The 20841-nt window shown below is 48.5% G+C and overlaps 2 protein-coding genes across 2 annotated transcripts in view; one reads left to right on the forward strand and one right to left on the reverse strand.

Annotated features, from left to right (window-relative positions):
• Nucleotides 1-1377: 1377 nt before the first annotated feature.
• On the reverse strand, nt 1378-19219 carry RPUSD1 (RNA pseudouridine synthase domain containing 1). The gene is made up of 6 exons (XM_063934862.1): nt 18872-19219; nt 13526-13724; nt 12455-12578; nt 6345-6447; nt 5474-5575; nt 1378-5105 (listed from the first exon to the last, which is right to left on the reverse strand). Exons 2-6 carry the CDS (start codon nt 13705-13707, stop codon nt 4723-4725), a joined length of 894 nt encoding a protein of 297 aa, XP_063790932.1. The 5' UTR covers nt 13708-13724; nt 18872-19219; the 3' UTR covers nt 1378-4722.
• The window catches only part of CHTF18 (chromosome transmission fidelity factor 18), a 191249-nt gene continuing 189388 nt past the window's right edge, over nt 18981-20841 (forward strand). The window contains exon 1 of the mRNA XM_063934863.1: nt 18981-19165. Coding sequence (XP_063790933.1) covers nt 19081-19165 — 85 coding nt within the window. The 5' untranslated portion in view covers nt 18981-19080. The remainder of the gene's footprint in view (nt 19166-20841) is intronic.

Here is a 20841-nt window from a genome sequence, read left to right on the forward strand (position 1 = left end):
CTGATTGGTGTATGGCTGGAGCTGTCCACCAATCAGAGTGCTGGAAGCAGTTCACTGTATGAAAGCATGTAGAGAGATAGTGCAAGGCCGCAGGAGGGGCATGTAATGATTTATTTTTTTATTGGTTCCCGTGAATAGGGGTTTAGCGGCCCCAGTGCATTTCTTTGTCCAGGGCTTACAATGCTGTTAACATGGCCCTGCTGGACACAAGACAAGTCACTAGTGATGGAGCTTTTATCTACACCATTCAAGGTACAGAAGTTCTTACTAAATATTGCTTGAGCACTCCATATGCGCAACTCTGGCTACACATCTCTGGGACGCTACTCTTCTGTGAGAATGCCCCGTTTCTATCTGTAAATGGCAGTGGTATTTAACGAAAGCTACACATTTAATAGACCCTTTGGAGATCAATCTTACTAAGGGTAATGCAGTGTCTGTGACAGCTCTACTTATATAAACATGTAAGACACTTTATACGGGATCAGTACGTAATCCCGCTGGACGGGATCCCGGCGGTCGAAATACCGACGCCGGAATCTCGACCGCACAATCCCGACAGGGGTGGCGAGCGGAACGCAGCCCCTTGTGGGCTCGCTTCCCTCACCACGCTGCGGGCACAGTGCCTCGCTACGCTCGGCACACTATTATATTCTCCCTCTATGGGTGTCGTGGACACCCACGGAGGGAGAATATGTCGGGATTCCAGCGTCGGTATTTCGACCGCCGGGATCCCGTCCAGCGGGATATTGACCGCCTCCCCTTTATACAGCCCAAAATGATGTGTAAGAAACAAACATCAGGGGCACCTAATGGTTTAGATCCTTATTCTGGTTTGTTAGCAAACAAAAAAAGAACACTAATGAGCAAAACCATGCTGTACTGCAGGGGGGGCAGATGTAACATGTGCAGAGAGAGTTAGATTTGGGTGGGGGGTGTTCAAATTGAAATCTAAATTGCAGTGTAAAAATAAAGCAGCCATTGTTCACTGTGCATAGACACAATATATCCCACCCAAATCTAACTCTCTCTGCACATGTTACATCTGCCCCACCTGCAGTGCACATGGTTTTGCCCATTAGTGTGCCTTTATTGGTTTACTTACAAACCTGAATAACCCCCTTAGTACCAACTATGTAAAGAGGAAAGCTAATAAAATGCTATTAAACGCATCGCCCTTTTACATTTTGCAAGCAGCCGCTTAGGAAACAAAACCCCTTACAGAGAGGGCGAGATTGGAGGTTACCCCGGCCGGTAAGAATCACATGAATCAGTCCAGGATTCGCCAGTGATCTACCTGCTACCGTAGAGAGTTTAAAAAAAAAAAGTTTCAAACCCAAATCCTGTGAATTCATAGTATTTATTCACATTCCCTGTACTTGGTTCTTTTTACACATTGTACGTTTTACAAAACAGACAGTAAATCATTTCTCTATACATTTTTTTAATACAAAACAATAAAAATAGCAGCATTATGTAGTTTAAAAGCCATGGCAATTTCTTTCTTTAAAAAAAAAAAAAATACACTTTAAAAGAAAAAGTCATGCATCCAACATAAAAATAAATACTCTTCTTCCGAAAATATACACATCTTACTGTACATTTCTATGTAACCTTTGCGTGTTCTTTCACATTGGTTAACATGGCTTACCCATAAGCCCCTCTACCTAAAACTCTTGTAATGAGCAGAGCCAACCCAGTTATGTTCCCCTGTGAAACGGTGAGCCTAAGAAATTAAATTATTCTTATTTTCCTAAATAGGTTTAGTAAAAGCGAGACTAACTTCATGTTTGCCCCGGACATCTGCCTACACTTACTTAGTGTTCACGCTAGGCTGTTTTAGCAGCGCCGCGCCCTGCCCAATTTTTTAAGGGCAAAATACGCCCTGCCCTTTCTGCGGCGCCCTGCTAGAACAGCCGCCCGCTTCCTGCCCTCCCAACGTGTAAAGATGCCGTGCGCATGTGCGCGCGGCATCCATTTACGCTGTGAGAGAGCTTGGGGGAAGCCCAGCACCTCCGTAGGTGCTGGCACGCCCCCAACAGGGACGCCGCCGGTCGCTCACGCCACCCCTCACAGTCCGTCGCCCTGCCCTGCCCAGATTCTAGAGTGAACACTACTTACTCTCATGTATTTTTGGATGCAGTTTCCTAATGAAGACTGATACCCCATTCACACTGCACAAATAACCAGGTATGGCCCCGTTATATTGCCGGGTCGACACGGGTCGCTGTGTAGTGTGAAAGGAGCCATGACGAATTCCCGGGTCGCCTGACCCGCTAATAAAGCAGTGTTATTCCCGGGTCAAATACCGGGTCAGGTGCAGTGTGAACGGGTTGCTGTATCGATACGACCCGGGACCCGTTCACTGCATAGGGAGAGGCGGAGCGGAGATGATCTCATCTCCCAGCGCCAACTCCGCACTCGCCCGTGATGCCGCCGTGGTCTCCGCCAATAATAGCAACCCGACTTGGCATATTGCCGGGTCAGGGAAGCGAGTGTTAGGGTCCAATGCCGGGTCGCACCCGGGTAGGACCCGTTTCCAATTCTCAGGTGCGACCCGGCATTTGCAATGTGAAAGGGGTATAAGAAGCCAATGGTTAAATACTGGTAGGCGGAAAAAAAACTACAGCCTACATTAGTGTTCCCTGGTAATTGGTTGTTGTTATGGGCTTGCGAAGATTACATTTTATCCATAGTAACAAAACAGTACAATATAGTGACGCATTGCTGGGAGTCTGTCAATCACTTTTTGGGAATCATATTATAAGAACATTCAGGGAATTTCAGCAGTAACAGGTAAAACCATACAAATTGGATACATGTCTGCATCTAAGAGAAGAAAAGTTAAAACCAATAAAATAAATAGTTAAAAAAAAAAACGTCAGGACACATTGGGGGTCATTCCGAGTTGATCGCTAGCTGCATTTGTTCGCAGCGCGGCGATCAGGCTAAAAAAAGGCGGTTCTGCGCATGCAGCGCAATGCGCACGCGCAATGTACGGACACAACAAACGATGCAGATTTGCACAGGGTCTAGCGATGCATTTCAGTCGCACTGGTTGCTGCAGAGTGATAGACATGAAGAGGGCGTTTCTGGGTGGCAACTGACCGTTTTCAGGGAGTGTTCGGAAAAACACAGGCGTGGCTGGGCGAACGCTGGGCGGGTGTGTGACGTCAAATCCGGAACTGAATAGTCTGAAGTGATCGCAAGCTCTGGGTAGGTTTTGAGCTACTCTGAAACTACACAAAAATTTTTTGCAGGCGTTCTGCGATAAAAACGTGCGCACTTCTGCTAAGCTAAAATACACTCCCAGTGGGAGGCGGCATAGCATTTGCTTGGCTGCTAAAAACTGTAGCGAGCGATCAACTCGGGATGACCCCCATTATCAGTACATTAGTGTACACAAATACGTGAAACAAACTTGCACAATACACACTAAGGGCTTGATTTACTAGAAAGTAAAGTAAAATTGAAGGTAAATTCCATAGCGACCAATCAGATCCCAGGTTTAATATATCTAGTACAGGCTAGACAATGAAAGCTTGAATTTGATTGGCTGCTACTGGAAATACCTTCAATTTCCTGTTTAGAAGATTTGGAAAATCTACCACTAAGGCGCAGAGGAGTATCAAGATAGGAGGGGGCCCTTGTACAGCCTCTGTCCGGGCCACCTCCCCTCCTCTCTAGCTGGCAGCGCTGCTCTAGCACTAGTAGCCTCTAGAGCCGTCTCAGAGTCTGCTGTGCAAGCACAGGTCTTTGGGCAATAGCACGGCGCCCATTTTCACAGTGATTTCCCTATTCACATGCACATAATGCTTGGAAAATGTCCGCTGCCCCATTTTCCCAGTGATTATGCAGTGCTGCGTCTACCAGCGCTGGACTCCGGAAAGGTAAGTATAGAAGAGAAATGGGTGCATGGTGTGTGGTACGGGCCCCCCTGGAGCCCGTGTGCACCCATATAGGCAAATGTTTTAAAATTTCTGAAGACAAGTGGAGAAGTTGCCCATAGCAACCAATCAGGTTGGGAAACTTCTCTAACAGACCTCTTTAGAAAGTTTGATACATCTCCCCCATAGTGTGTTTTTAGTAACTACATCCCAATTTAAGGTGGAAAATGTCTGTCTGTCAAAATACCAATTTTACATCAGGGAAAGATAACTGTCTCTGGACATGAAAACCATAGAGGAAGACACTTGGCTATATCCACCATCTGTAGGCAGACATCTTTTGGACTGAACTATTACTCACAATAAAGCAACCAATCAATTTCGCTAAGAGCCTGTGACATCACCAGGATTGCAGGCTGTGATAGGAAGCAACAAGACTGAGACTCTGTGATAGGCTGCAATCACAAAATGGCTGCCACCATGACGTGTGGGCCATCGGTGCATTTTAAAGTCCACACCGCTAATGGCTGCCCCAGTGCAAAACACAGCATTAAGTGGAAATTAAAGGCGCACTTTCCATACTGTGATGTTATCATATCCTTTGACTGGCCTAGTAATAGATGCATTAAAATACGCTAGCAGCACTAAATGGAGTTTTGCTGGTGAACCGCCTTGACACAGAAGATACTTTGGAAGCAGTGCATTGTGGTCCCAGAGCAGGCTGATCCGGGGACTACTGTATAACCTGTTGCTAAGTTGCTAATGGTTACGTAGGCACTGCTTTGTACCCCATGGTGATTAAAGCTACTGTAAGAACTAACAGGTACAAAGAAGACTATTCACAAGCCCACTCCGCTAACCACTGCTGACACACAGCTTGCTCCCGCTTCGTTTCTGTCTTCTGTTCTGCGGGACTCGCCACCTTTTGCTTCTTCTCCAGCTCTTTGCTCTCGGATGCCAATACCTTATTGATAATTTCAGTCATGGCATCGCCCAGACAGCGAACAGTATCTGTTGGCACCCAACTGGGGTCAGTGTCAGGCTGAAAAGGATCTGGCGCTGTGACTTCAATGAGCTCGCGGTCGGTGGGGATGCGCAGGTAATAGGCATGAAGCATCATCCTATATGGCTCGGTGTCCTTTTTAAGGCTATAGGTGAAGTCACCCACGATGGAATACTCCAGAGCACTGCAATGGACTCTAAGCTGGTGGGTCCGGCCTGCAATTATACAAAATGTGTATTTTAGAATGGATATATACAATGGCAATGCCACTTGGTACAATAACAAAGAAATAGTGTGCAAAATCAATCAGTATATGTAACCATTAATTGAATTAGGCTAAAAGCTCCAAATACCAGGCTACACCTTTTTCATCTACACCCCAAAAGCAGCATTATATAAAAAGTAGTAACAACTTCCACACCAAGGAAGGAGCATTGTCACTACAAATGTCCATAGAGGTTGACTTTGAGAACATTGATATCAGCAACACAATTGTTGGCGGATCTCCATTGGAGCAGGTTGTGCACTTACCATTGCCATATTTTTCCCTGAGCAAGTCATAGCTACCATTCCTGCCACCTACCCGTTAAAGGCTGTAGCAGGACTTTTGTGACGGGTTCTCCCTTGTATAATCCATGCTGCAGCACGATGAGGTCGGTCTGACAAGGCTTTGCATTCTCGCATCCTTACACAAGGAGAAGTAGGAGGAATATATGGTTAAGAAAGTATGTTACAGTCATGTCAATGTCCAACACTATCCAGGTTTTCATGGCCAGGGTCAGAAAGTGGCTACTAAACCCATATAGGACATCAGGATGTCCGTTAAGTGGAAATATGTCAAAGGAAGTTACATTTCTACTCAAAGTCACTGATAAGAGGGGTGAAACTGCATCCCCAGCTGTGACTCAGTGACAGGCATTAGGTGCGGTCATGCTGCCTTGAATCATTATGTTGGTGTGCTGACCTCGCGAGCTGTAAAAATAGCGTTCAACCCGAATGCTGTTAGCACAAAGAGATGGCACCAGAATGCTTCCACAATGTAATAGGAAATCTCAGTTACGTCACCACAGGACATCAATAAGGATTTTTGTGTCTATTCATGAAACAGTGAAAAGAGTGGAGAAGTGAGCCTGTGGAGAGGTTGCCCATGGCAACTAATCAGCTGCTCCGTACAATAGTATGCACATTGTAAATGTTACTTCAATGCTGTTTGGTTGCCATGGGCAACTGCTCCACTGGCTCACTTCTCTACACTTTTCACTGCTTGCTTTCTCTAAACCAGGGTCTTTGCTAGGGAAGACAGGTGATGCAGCAATTCCGTGTACGCCATCACTATTAGATCCATGCTGACATGGAGCCGAGGGAGACCTTCTGATTAGTGGAAGCAGATATCTCATTGTATGCTATGGGTTACAGTGCTCAGATGAGGTCATTACACCTGGTCCAGGACTCACCTTCTGTACCTTCCACACACATCATGTGAGTGAGCCCGTCTCGGGTGTCCCTTCCGATGGCCAGTGTGACGGTCATGCAGTTCTCGGTAATGATGCCCCTGACCTGCGGAGGACAAGTGACAGCCCTGAGGACAGTCCCATCTGAAGAGGCACACTGTGCAGGCTCACAGTACTATACTCTCCCAGAGAGCATCACGGCCTGGATCCTAAAGGCTATGACCCTGGAAAAGGGACTATGTGGGACAAACCTGGAAGAATTCTGCCTCCTGGATAACATGCAAAACCTCAGGGAACCATCAGTTACAGGAATTCGTGAATGTCTGGTCAAATACGTTTTCTGCAGAGCTCCCATTTCCTCCATCCAGCAGAACACCGTACAGCACCACTGTTGCCCACATTCACAGTAACACTTGGGTAGTGCAAAGTTTTTCAAAGACTAGAAAACCCCTTTGAACGTTGCCCTTCTCAAAGCATATGCAGCTTTGTACAACAAACAGGCGCTCCAACCTGGACCCCGACAGCTCAAATGCATAACAACGTGTAGTGTGTGTAGCAATTAGGGAAGTGATAGTGCTGTCAGGGTCTGGCAGCCAGCTGGTTCTCCTGGTTATACGTAGAGGTATCAAAGCAGCTTCAGTACGTACTTAGAGGACCTGTCACTAAAAGCTCAATAGACTAGTAACCACGAGGCCCAGACTGACCACACCGGACCGAAGGCCCCCGACTGACCACACCGGAGGCCCAGACTGACCACACAGGAAGCCCAGACCGACCACACAGGAAGCCCAGACCGTCCACACAGGAAGCCCAGACCGTCCACACAGGAAGCCCCGTCCGACCACACAGGGGGCCCCGACCGACCACACATGAGGCCAAAATTACACCCATGAGGCCAGACCGACATCCATGAGGCTGGCATGAAACCCATGAGGCTAGAAAGACACCCATGAGGCCAAACTGACACCCATGAGGCCAGAGTGACATTACTTATACTCCTAGTGAATTGTTAGGATGTACTCTTACATGATTATTAATTTAGCCCTTAAAATGGCATCCCCCCAATGTCACTAAGGGCTGCATAAAAATGAATAACAATGGTTGGTAGGATACATTATCTAAAGCTGGATATAAGTTAGAAAAACAACAACTTTCTGGTGTCTCTTTTCAATGTCAGGTCAGACTTACATCCAGCCTACCAATCACAGTGGAGAGGACTTACAGTGCCCAAACCGCAGGACACAGACAACGCCATGAAGTTTAATTAGCAGAACATGAACACAAAGCTATAAAAAGGACAGTTAAAGAAAATATAGCACCAATTTGCTAGGAAATAATGGGATTTTGATACCTACCGGTAAATCCTTTTCTCCTAGTCCGTAGAGGATGCTGGGGACCACATCAAGACCATGGGGTATAGGCGGTTCCGCAGGAGCCATGGGCACCCTTAAGACTTTTCAATGGGTGTGAACTGGCTCCTCCCCCTATGCCCCTCCTCCAGACCTCAGTTATAGGAACTGTGCCCAGGAGACGGACATTTTGAGGGAAGGACTTACTTTAATACTAGTGGTGAGATACATACCAACTCACACCCTCAACCATGCCGCACACATGGCATTTAATATAACACACGCCAACAGACATGAATTAATTGCAGCAACATGCTGAACTAAGATAACACAAATTGTGTAACTCTAATAACTAAAACTGCAGGTAAAGTACGCACTGGGACGGGCGCCCAGCATCCTCTACGGACTAGGAGAAAAGGATTTACCGGTAGGTATCACAATCCCGTTTTCTCATACGTCCTAGAGGATGCTGGGGACCAAATCAAGACTAGGGAGGCCAATCCCGGGCCGTTTTTTCAATCCCGGGATTGCAGTAGGGACCAGTGAAGGTTGTAGGGAGCAGCGCTGGAGGGAGGGTGTAGGTAGAGGTGCGGGAGGGAGGGTGTAGGTAGCGGTGCGGGAGGTAGGGAGGGTGTAGGTAGCGGTGCGGGAGGGTGGGTGTAGGTAGCGGTGGGGGAGGAAGGGTGTAGGTAGCGGCGCGGGAGGGTTGGTAGCGGCGCGGGAGGGTGGGTGTAACTAATAACACTTACTATTAGGCGGGTGGCCGCCATGGACACACTGAACGTGGCGGCATTTCAAATGAAGCGCCGGCCGCCAGCCAACCAGAGCTGGCGGACCGGCAGCCAATCAGGGAAGCGACCGCAGCAGTCGCTCCTGATTGGCTGCGGCAGCTTCCCTGATTGGCTGCCGGTCCGCCAGCTCTGATTGGCTGGCGGCTGGCGCTACTTTTGAAGTGCCGTCGCGTTCAGCTTGTCCATGGCTGCCGCCCGCCTAATATTAGTCTGTAATATTACTTACACCCACATGCGCACTGTAATCCCTTGAATCCCGGGATTGGGGGCTCCAATCCCGGGATTCAAATCCCGGCATTTTTGGGCCCAAATCCCGGGATCCCGCCGATCCCGGGATTGGCCTCCCTAATCAAGACCATGGGGTTTATACCAAAGCTCCAGTACGGGCGGGAGAGCGCGGATGACCCTGCAGCACCTATTGACCAAACTTTAGGTCCTCATCGGACAAGGTGTCAAACTTGTAGAACTTTGCAAATGTGTTTGACCCTGACCAAGTAGCTGCTCGGCACAGTTGTAATGCCGAGACCCCCCGGGCAGCCGCCCAGGATGAGCCCACCTTCCTAGTGGAGTGGGCCTTTTCCGATGTCGGTAATGGCAATCCAGCCGTAGTATGAGCTTGCTGAATCGTATTTCTGATCCAACGTGCAATAGTCTGCTTGGAAGCAGGATACCCAATTTTGTTGTGAGCATACAGGGCAAACAGGGCCTCTGTTTTCCGTATACGAGCCGTTCTAGCCACATAGATTTTCAAAGCTCTAACCACATCTAGAGACTTTGATTCAGCGAATGTGTCAGTAACTACTGGCACTACAATAGGTTGGTTTATGTGGAACGATGAAACCACCTTAGGAAGAAAATGTTGTCGAGTTCTCAACTCTGCCCTATGTTCATGGAAGATCAGGTAAGGGCTCTTGTGAGACAAGGCCCCCAACTCAGACACCCGCCTTGCGGATGCCAAGGCTAAAACCATCACCACTTTCCAAGTGAAAAACTTCAACTCTATCTCTTGTAGAGACTCAAACCAATCTGATTGAAGAAACTGCAACACCACGTTAAGGTCCCATGGTGCTACTGGAGGCACGAATGGAGGCTGGATGTGCAGAACCCCTTTCACGAAGGTCTGAACCTCTGGAAGAGAGGCCAATTGTTTTTGGAAGAACACTGACAAGGCCGAAATCTGGACCTTGATTGATCCCAATCGGAGGCCTGCTTCCACACCAGCCTAGAGGCTGGAGGAAACGTCCTAAGTGAAACTCTTCCGTAGGAGCCTTCTTGGATTCACACCAAGACACATATTTTCTCCAAATACGGTTGTAATGTTTCGACTTTACCCCTTTCCTGGCCTGAATAAGAGTGGGGATGACTTCTTTGGGAATACCCTTCCTGGCTAGGATCCGGCGCTCAACAGCCATGCCGTCAAACGTAGCCGCGGTAAGTCTTGATACACGCACGGCCCCTGCTGCAGCAGGTCCTCGCGAAGAGGAAGAGGCCGAGGATCTTCTATGAGCAACTCCTGAAGATCTGGGTACCAAGCCCTTGTTCTTCTTATGATCCTGAGTACCTTTGGGATCAGCGGAAGTGGAGGTAAGACATACACTGACGGGAAAACCCACTAGATCACTGGACTGCATGTGCGAGTGATAGGTCTTTTTTGCCGGTGCAGGCGCAGAGGGCAAATATGTTGACTTACCTGCGGTAGCCGTTGAGACTAACGCATCCAGGCCATCGCCAAATAAGGCCTCACCTTTATATGGGAGAGCCTCCATGTTTCTTTTGGAATCTGCATCCGCGTTCCACTGGCGAATCCACAACGCCCGCCTAGCCGACACTGCCATGGTAGCGGCTTGTGAACTCAAGAGTCCAATATCCTTCATTGCTTCCAGCATGTAGGCGGCAGCGTCCTTGATATTCCCTTACTTAAGGAGTATCTCATCTTTATCAATTGTGTCAATTTCTGATGACACGCTTTCTGACCATTTTTCAATAGCGCGACTCACCCACGCGCAGGCAATAGTGGGCCTGAGCAGCGTACCATTGGCTACATAAATGGATTTCAATGTCGTTTCCATTTTAGGTCTGCCGGCTCCTTAAGTGAAGCCGTGCCAGGTGCAGGGAGAATTAGCTTCTTTGTCAACCTGGAAAGTGCACTATCTAACACAGGGGGTGATTCCCATTTTTTCCTGTCCTCAGCCGGGAAAGGATATGCTATCTGAATCCTTTTGGGAATACGAAATTTCTTATCAGGATTCACCCACATCCCTTCAAAGAGAGCATTTAGTTTGTGTGAAGGAGGGAACGTGACTTTGGATTTATTTTCCTTATAAAAATAAGCCTTCCCCTGAGGTACAGGAGTGGTTTCTGTAACCTCCAACACGTCCCTTATAGCCACAATCATACTGTATATTGTATACTTTTCGCCAATTTATGATCTATCTCTCTGGAGTCATTATCGTCGACACAAGAATCAGAGTCCGTGTCGGTATCAGTGTTTACAACATTCGCAAATGGTCTCTTATGTGACCCAGAGGGGCAGCCTGCATAAGGAATAACAGAATCCTGAAAAATCACATCTTCCACAGATTTTCTCCAGCATGCAGCCTTAGATTCAGACTTATCTAATCTTTGGTTAATCAGATGCATACTGTCACGTATTTCTTTCACCATGCAGGCTCTTGGTGTGCCGGCAGCGCCACCACATTACAAGTCTGTGTCCCTAAAATGGCTTCCTCCGGCATGCCCCACACGTGTACAGCACACTCACAGACACACTGGGACTTATTTGGGGACAGACCCACAATAAAATCTGTCAGAGCAACACAGTATAGGAGCAGCCAATTCACAATCCCAGCGCCAGTAATGAGTGTGAACACAGAATGCCCACAGCCAAATAGCGCTTTTATACAGTTACTCACACTATAAAATTGCACCACAACGCCCTGTGCACCCCCAAATATCACCCTGTACTTGTCAGAAGTGAAGGAGAGGACCAGCGTGTTCTCTGCAGCCTGAGGAGAGAGAGAAAATGGCGCTGAGCAGTGTGCTGGCTGCCTGAGGAAGAAGCTCCGCCCCCGCAATGGCGCGTCCTTACACTCAGTAATCACAGTAATATATATACTGGCGGGGGTAGGGCTGTGCCAGCGGCACCTTATGCCCCCTTTTAGCCAGTTTTGAGGTATATTTTTGCTGCCCAGCGCCCTGCACCCTGCAGTGCCTGTGTTTGTGGGCAGCAATGGCGCGCTGCGCTCCCGCCAGCCGCGCCGGACCTCAGCCGTCACTTACTTGATAAAAGTTCCTTCTTCTCATACTCACCTGTCTTCTGACTTCTGGCTCTGCGAGAGGGGTGACGGCGTGCTGTGGGAGTGAGCATCTAGACACGGCTAGAATTCAGTACCCTTCAGGAGCTAATGGTGTCCAGTAGCCTAAGACGCAGAGCCTATCAGTAAATTAGGTCTGCGTCTCTCCCCTCAGTCCCACGAAGCAGGAAGTCTGTTGCCAGCAGATCTCCCTGAAAATAAAAAACCTAACAAGTCTTTTCAGAGAAACTCAGTAGAGCTCCTCAGAGTGCATCTAGTCTGCCTGGGCACATTTCTAAAACGGAGGTCTGGAGGAGGGGCATAGGGGGAGGAGCCAGTTCACACCCATTGAAAAGTCTTAAGAGTGCCCATGGCTTCTGCGGAACCGCCTATACCCCATGGTCTTGATGTGGTCCCCTGCATCCTCTAGGACGTATGAGAAAAATACATTACTGAGGCATGAGCACAAACTACCACACACCTCAATGATGTCATCAGTTCCTAGAGAACGGATAGGCTGCATTATCATGCCTGCCTGCCTGGAGTCTGTGTAGCCTTTAACGATATTTTAATGTCATCTGCCATTTGCCATTTTGAGGTCTGCAGCGTGTAACTGCCAGAAAAGATCCACAAGAGACTAATAATGTTCTCTGTACATGAATTAAAAGCTTCATAGTTACCAGGGCCAAGTACACCTTGGTGACAGTGCGCTCCTTAAAGCACTTGTACGCCCGTCCTGCCGCTTCCTTGTTGAGGGCGACACAAAGAGCCCCACTGGTGGAGAAGTCAAGTTGATGGCAGAACCTGAGAAGTATAAAAAGTGCACAATATAAACTGTCTGTATGAGCCCAGAGCAAGCTGCAGCAATACAACACTGCCTCTAAATCTGCAGCAATACAACGCTGCCTCTAAATCTGCAGCAATACAAAGCTGCCTCTAAATCTGCAGCAATACAACGCTGCCTCTAAATCTGCAGCAATACAACGCTGCCTCTAAATCTGCAGCAATACAACGCTGCCTCTAAATCTGCAGCAATACAACGCTGCCTCTAAATCTGCAGCAATACGACGCTGACGCTAAATCTGCAGCAATACGACGCTGACTCCAAATCTAAAGCAATACGACGCTGCCTCTAAAACTGCAGCAATACAACGCTGCCTCTAAATCTGCAGCAATATGACGCTGCATCCAAATCTAAAGCAATACGATGCTGCCACCAAATCTGCAGCAATATGACGCTGCCTCTAAATCTGCAGCAATACGACGCTGCCTCTAAATCTGCAGCAATACGACGCTGCCTCCAAATCTAAGGCAATACGGTGCTGCCTCAAAATTGGAACAGCAATATAACGCTGCATACTAATCTAAAGCAATACGATGCTGCCACCAAATCTAAAGCAACACAATGCATTCCTCCAAATCAAAGCAATACGACGCTACCACCAAATCTGCAGCAATCAGACACATCCTCCAAATCTGCAGCAATACCACGCTCCCTCCAAATCTGCAGCAAACAGCTTTGTCTCCCAAATGTGTATTTTCAAAGAGCATTACTTGGATTGTTTTAATGTAATACACCCTCTACTTGTACAGATTATGCAATCAGAAATGTACCAAGTCACTAAGCTCTTGTATGATACATGCATGTTTATTGTTCTGAATCATCTAGTGTAAGTGTCCCCACACAACCTGCCGTAGGTATAACAATATACAGTAAACCTAGCGGTAATCTCGCCATCACATTTATCCACCTGAATCCATAGTAGGTGTCCGGATCAGCCAGCTCGGGAAACCGGTACTTCAGCTGGCTCTGTACCGTCAGCTTCTCATACCACATCTTGCTATCTATACGGATGTCCCAGTGCTTGTTAACCACAATGAAGTCTAGGCTCTGATACAGAATAGATAGGTTCTCGATGCTGCCCGGCTCCATTACAACACAGGTACTGGCTGAAACAGAGAAATCATTAATTTGGACAAAAAGAATATGACTATAAAACAGATACAGTGCAACAGAGACTTAAACATAGCATAGGCAGACATGGTATGTGCTAGAGCAGTGTTCTCCAACCTTAATTGGGGTGTGAGCTACTTTCAGAAAATAAAACCTCTGAAGGAGCTCCCCCCTCCCCCCAATGCACGTACATTCCTGCGAAAGTGGGTGTGGCCTCACAAATACAAGTAATGCCCCCCCCCCCATGTAGTGCCAGATACACAAATAATGCCCCTCAGCAGTGCCAGATACACAAATAATGCCCCTCAGCAGTGCTAGATATACAAATAATGCCCCCCAGCAGTGCCAGATACACAAATAATGCCCCTCAGCAGTGCCAGATACAATGCTCCCACCAATGCCAGATACAATTCCCCCCGCATTGCCATTTAAAATGCCCCCCGCAACGCCAGATAAAATGTTCCCCCGCAGTGTCCGATACAGTGCCCCACACAGTGCTAACCCTTGCTGGCTTCTTTTACTGCCGCCGGTGTTGCTCCTCCTGTATGAGGGACGGAAGGGGAAGATAGCGCAGCGTGCGCCTTTCCTGTGAAGTCCGGAGAGCGGCTGCGGTGAGGGTGAGAGAGTCTTCGGCGGCGGCGGGCATTTAAAATATGGTGCCGGTAAGTGAGCCAATCAAAACTCGCGGTCCGGCAGCCAATCAGGTGCCGCCACTGCCACTCCACGAGCTCTGATTGGCTGACAGCCGGCACCATATTAAAAATTAAGGGAGGAGGAGTGCCAGTGACCGGCCAAGCCCGTGCGATCTGTGAGCTACCGAAAATACTACGGTGAGCTACGGGTTGGAGATCACTGTGCTAGAGCAACATTCTTAAGAACGCAGTTTATGATGTCATTAAGAACCAGTGCTTCACGATTACTACAGACATACCAAATGTGTCGCAACAGGAATGGTGGTATGGTGACGTGGCAACTTGCCCAGGAGGGTATCTGGATGTTAGGTCGACATGCATTAGGGCAACATGGACAACAGGCCGACATTGTTAAAAGGTCGACATGGCAATGGTCGGTGCATAAAAAGGTTGATGTGAGTTTTTGGGTTTTTTTTATATGATTTTCAACTTTTTCATACCTTCCCATCCATGTGGACTACGACTGCAGCTCGGGGTTCCTGGTCGTGTTACGGGAAAAACAACACAAAAAACATTTAAAAAAATGCATGTCGACCTTTTTCCCATGTAGACCTCAAATGCCGGGGTGTGTAGCTAGAGCTCTGTGTAATCACTGGCGTATCTATAATGGATGCAGTGTGTGCGGTGCACACGGGCGCCTGAGTCAAAAGGGGGCCCACACCGCACACCCTGCACCCATTAACTAAAGGGGCATGCGCAGTACAAAAATCACTGGGAAAATGTCCGCTGCGCCATTTTCCCAGAGATCTGTGCATGCGCAGTAGACCGCTGCCGGCAGAGAGGAGGGGGCCCAAACGGAGGAGGCTGCACCTGGGCATCCTCCTCTCTTAAAGCGCCCCTGCATGTAATTCAGAGCTGTGCGTACGGGGAAGGGAATCCTGTGTCATGTGGATCTCTTGCACCTAGTATGGAGCCAATACCAATGACGACGATTGTGGCTGTGGACAGAAAAACAGTGGACGATGCGGCTCCCGCTTGAAGACGACGGTTCCTCGCATTAGCCCTACGGAAACCTGCAATAGCATAAGGTTGTAAATTGGGCTTCTGCGGCATCATGCAAACACAGCCACTGTGCCTCCTCGGAGTCCAAATCAGATTCACTGTGAATATAACAATGCACAGGGAGCAAGAGGAGTGCTAGTGTGCAGTTACCCATGCATACAGAATAAGATACCGAGACTATATTGAAGAAGTGGTACTGTGCAGTATTATTATTATTATTATTACATTTTATTTATAAGGCGCCACATGTGTTTCGCAGCACCGTACAAAGGACAGTACAGGGGACAAAACATTGCATTACAGTAAATAAATAACAGAAATAGAGTACAGGTAACAGAGCACCACAAATTCTCAAGACATAATACAGCTAAGATGTAAGTATCGAGGGAGTGATCATCGTACTACTAGAGGCTGGTGGCCATAGATGGAGATGAGCCTTTACTAGCAGGATAAAGATGGTCGTTGAGTAGGGGAGAGCTGTGAGTGAAATGTGTTGAGACGAGGGCTTAGATAACAAGAGGAAAGAGGGCCCTGCTCTGAAGAGCTAACAATCTAATGGGGAGGGGCGACAGACAGATGACAAGAGGTGCAGGCAAGTGGGAGGTAGCCTGATGGCAGTATGCAAGCAAAGCTGAGATGTTCACGGCATGAGGCAGGGGGGTGGAGGCGCGGCTTCAGCACTGGGTTATGCATCGGGAGGGTATGCTTTGATGAATAGGTGGGTTTTTAGTGCCCGTTTGAAGCTTTGCAAGGTTGGGAAGAGTCTAATGGAGTGGGGGAGTGCGTTCCACTGAAGGGGTGCAGCACGGGCAAAATCCTGAACTCGTGCATGGGAAGCAGTGACCAGGGCGGTGGAGAGGCGACGGTCATTAGTCGACCGTAGGGGGCGGGAGGGAGTATGAAGGGAAAGGAGGTTGGAGATGTAGGGAGCAGTGGAATTAGAGATGTCCTTGTATGTGAGGGTGAGGAGTTTGAAGAGGATTCTGTAGGGGAATGGGAGCCAGTGTAGATTTTGTTGAAGGGGAGTGGCAGATGTGGTGCGGCGGGAGAGGAAGATAAGCCTAGCTGCGGAGTTGAGGACAGATTGGAGGGGAGCGAGATGGGAGCAAGCGAGGCCAGTGAGGAGGACATTACAGTAGTCAAGTTGTGAGATGACCAGTGAGTGGATGATGAGTTTAGTTGCACTCTGGGAGAGATATGGCCTGATACGAGCAATGTTGCGTAGCTGGAAACGACAGGATTGTGCCAGAGCTTGGATGTGGGGTGCAAAGGAGAGGGAGGAGTCAAGAGTGACGCCCAGGCAGCGGAGTTGGGGAACGGGGGAGATGGTGGTGTTGTCAACAATGATGGAGATATTGGTCGGGGGTGTTGCTCTGGATGGGGGGGAAGATGATGAGTTCCGTTTTGTCCATGTTGAGCTTTAGAGAGCGTTCAGACATCCAGGAGGAGATTGCAGAGAGGCAGCTGGAAACCTGAGAGAGGACAGAGGGGGACAGATCAGTAGATGAGAGGTAGAGTTGTGTGTCATCAGCATAGAGGTGGTATTGAAGGCCAAATGAGTTAATGAGCGCACCCAGGGAAGAGGTATACAGGGAGAACAGAAGGGGTCCAAGGACAGAACCCTGAGGGACACCAACAGGAAGGATGGAAGGGTGTGAGGTGGTGCTGGAGGCAGACACAGAGAAGGAGCGGTTAGTGAGGTAAGAAGAAAACCAGTCAAGGACAGTGCTAGAGAAGCCAGCGTTTTGGAGTGTGCCGAGGAGGAGAGGATGATCTACGGTGTCAAAGGCAGCAGAGAGGTCCAGAAGGATGAGCAGAGAGAAGTGGCCCCTGGATTTGGCCGAAAGCAGGTCATTGGTGACTTTCACCAGGGCAGTCTCAGTTGAGTGGAGTGGGCGAAAGCCAGATTGTAGTGGATCGAGGATGGAGTTGTCAGAGAGGTAGCTTGTGAGACGGCTGTAGACTAGTCGTTCAAGTAATTTGGAGGCGAAAGGGAGAAGAGAGATGGGGCGGTAGTTAGTGGGTAATGAGGGGTCGAGGTTGGGTTTTTTGAGAATAGGCGAGACCAGAGCATGTTTGAATGGTGAGGGGAAGATGCCGGTGGAGAGGGATAGGTTAAAGAGGTGAACAAGGTGGGAGCAGGCAGTGGGGGAGAGGGAGCGGAGAAGACGGGAGGGAAGGGGGTCCAGGGGGCAGGTGGGGGGGAGGATGAGATGAGGGAGTGGACTTCCTTTTCTGAAGTGGGATGGAAGGAGGACAGGGTGGGATAGATGGAGGGGAGGGATAAAGGGGGCAGGGGGGTAGCAGAGGGGTGACGGCGGGAGATGTCGTGTCGGATATCCTCAATTTTGGAGATGAAGAAGGAGGCAAAGTCAGTGGCAGTGAGGGAGGATGGGAGGGGAGGAGGAGGGCGAAGGAGAGTGTTGAAAGTTTCAAAGAGACGGCGTGGACAGGAGGACTGAGAGGAGATGAGTGCTTGGAAAAAGGATTGCTTGGCGAGGGAAAGAGCAGAGCTGTAGGAGGAGAGAATAAACTTGAAATGTAGGAAGTACGGCAGAGAGTGAGATTTCCTCCAGGAGCGTTCAGCGGAGCGTGAACATTTTTGTAAGAAACGTGTTAGTTTGGTGTGCCAGGGTTGGGGTTTGGAGCGGCGGAGGGGGACAGAGGAGAGGGGGGCCACAGAGTCGAGAGCAGCGGTTAGGGAAGAGTTATAGAAGGTGGCTGCCTGGTTGGGACAAGTCATAGTGGAAAGAGGAGAGAGGAAAGTCTCGAGGGAGGACATGAAAGTGGGGTTGAGAGACCCGAGATTGCGTCTGGTGGTGGTAGGTCTGGGCGTGGAGAGGAGGAGGGAGGATGAGAGGGTGAAAGAAAGCAGATGGTGGTCAGAGAGAGGGAAGGGAGAGTTTGAGAAATCAGAGAGATCACATCGGTGGGTGAAGACAAGGTCGAGGGAGTGGCCGAGATTGTGAGTAGGGGTGGAGGTCCATTGAGAAAGTCCAAAGGAGGTGGAAGGGGTAAGAAGATTAGTGGAAGCGGCATTAGTGATGTCAATAGGGATGTTAAAGTCTCCAGTATCTGCAGTTACCTATTACATATACTGTATATGACACTATAACAATGCCCATCATGTGGCAGATGACAAGTGGTACTGTGCAGCATGATGATCTGCAGTAACCTAATACACACATATGATACTCTGAATATAACAATGCTCACATATAGCATAAGAGTAGTGGTGATGAGCAGTTACCCGTACCATGCATAGAGAATAATTATCAGGCGCCAGATAAGCAGCAGTGTGCGCACCATAGCTATATACACACATATGTTGTCAGTATATGCAGTACACAGTATGGTGCAGCACCCAACATCAGGCACACACACACACCGCACTGGTAACACGGAGCCAGCAGGGCGCACGTAAATATAGATACAATGATGATACATACTGTCCACTCTCAACCACACAGTCCCGGCAACACTGCGCTCGACCGTCTGCAGCAACGCCGACCAATCACAGCGCAGCTTGCCTGGGAGCAGCCAATCGGAGGAGCTCTGCAGTTGCCAGGACACAAGATGGCGGCCGCGGCGTCACCAGGAAGGAAGAGGCTGGTGGTTGGCGGGAATCCTGTCCTGGTGCCGAGGGTACTGAGGAGACATGGATGAGTACGATCTGTACGGGATAGAGGATGACTACGAGGCACAGTTCTCCGACGAGCTGGAGGTGCTGGCAGGGCTGGAAGGTGAGGGAGGCGGGCAGTGGAGGTCACTGTGCCTGGTCTGTGTTGGCAAGATGTGGCGGTGTCACCTCTCACTAGTGCTGGCTGCAGTCATGCTCAGTGACTGCAATCTCTCTGCGGGGCACTAATGTGCACAACTACTGTAGCCCGGATTTACATGCTTCTAAATATATATATATATATATATATATATATTCTCCAGTAAAGCAGCACACAGCTATTCAGTTTCAACTTCACGGGAAATAAATTGCAGAGCAATAAACAAGAAAGAATCAGTGGAACTCAGTATAATAGAAAAACTCTATGGGGGTCAGTCCAATGGTTTTCGGTCGACTCTCATTAGGTTGATCACTATTGGTTGACATGGTAAAGGTCGACATGAGTTTTAACCCAAAATTTCATTTTTTTTTTTTTTAAAACTTTTTCATATTTTACGATCCACGTGGACTACGATTGGGAATAGTAACCTGCCCAAAGCATGGCGAGCGAAGTGGTGCACTAATTGGGGTTCCCGGTCACTTTACAAAGAAAAGGACACCAAATATATGTATAAAAAAAACTCATGTTGACCTAATGACTGTCGACCCTACGATTTACACCCCAGTCCAATTAGATGCGAGTTTGCAAAAGTGACTGTTTCATGATGCTTGCATACATTGCACCAATGTGCGCACCTGAGAGATGCGAGATCCAGTCAGAAATACCTATTTGCTGTATTCGTGGCGAGGTTGGGTTACTTTAATACAAAATACGACCAGGGTAGAATGGCATAGATAAGTGGTAAAACCTTCCTGGACGACAAAAAAGTGACATCTGAGACAGGACTATATAGAATTCTGTTAGTGCTATAAGGGAAGTGCTGGAGGTTTTTAAATGGTGTCACATGGAGGATTTTTGTGCTTTTTATTAATGGTTGAAAAATAGCCAGCGAGTGTTTGTCATCAAATGAAAGTCTCTCCAGAATTCTGGGGTACAGGAAATTGTTTATATGATAGTTTTTCAGTGTTTTTTAAAAAAAGCTTGTGAATAGTAGGAATAAACACTTTTACCTCTCATCTGTGAGTTTGAAACCCCTCTCCCAGTTATACCCCTTTCAGACAGAGGATGAATTTACCGGGTGAAGCAGTTCCACCCGGTAATTTCATGAAACACGCGGGTCCTTTTTCTGTGTGAGAGGGTCAACCCGTGTTGTAATTCCCGGGACTTCGACCCTGGAATTTATCAGGGTCGGAGACACAGGAATTATGACACGGGTTGACCCTTTAACACAGACAAAATACCCGTGTTGATCTGCAAATTACTGGGTCGAAATTCTCAACCCGGTAATTTGCATGTCTGTGTGAAAGGGGCGGGTCAGGCAGGTCCCGGCAAAATTAACCGGCACTGAAATGCCGAGTAATTGCCGGGACTTTCAGACATTTCTGTCTGAAAGGGATATAATGCACCTCCACGTACCTGTCCCACATCAGTTGCGCCTCCCACGTACCTGTCCCACATCAGTTGCGCCTCCCACGTACCTGTCCCACATCAGTTGCGCCTCCCACGTACCTGTCCTACATCAGTTACACCTTCCCGTACCTGTCCCACATCAGTTGCACCTCCACGTGCCTGTCCCACATCAGTTAAACCAAGTACACACTATATATGTATCGGGCCGATTTGGCAATAATCGATAGATC

The sequence above is a fragment of the Pseudophryne corroboree genome, chromosome 7, assembly GCF_028390025.1.
Source record: "Pseudophryne corroboree isolate aPseCor3 chromosome 7, aPseCor3.hap2, whole genome shotgun sequence".
Classification (NCBI taxonomy): domain Eukaryota; kingdom Metazoa; phylum Chordata; class Amphibia; order Anura; family Myobatrachidae; genus Pseudophryne; species Pseudophryne corroboree.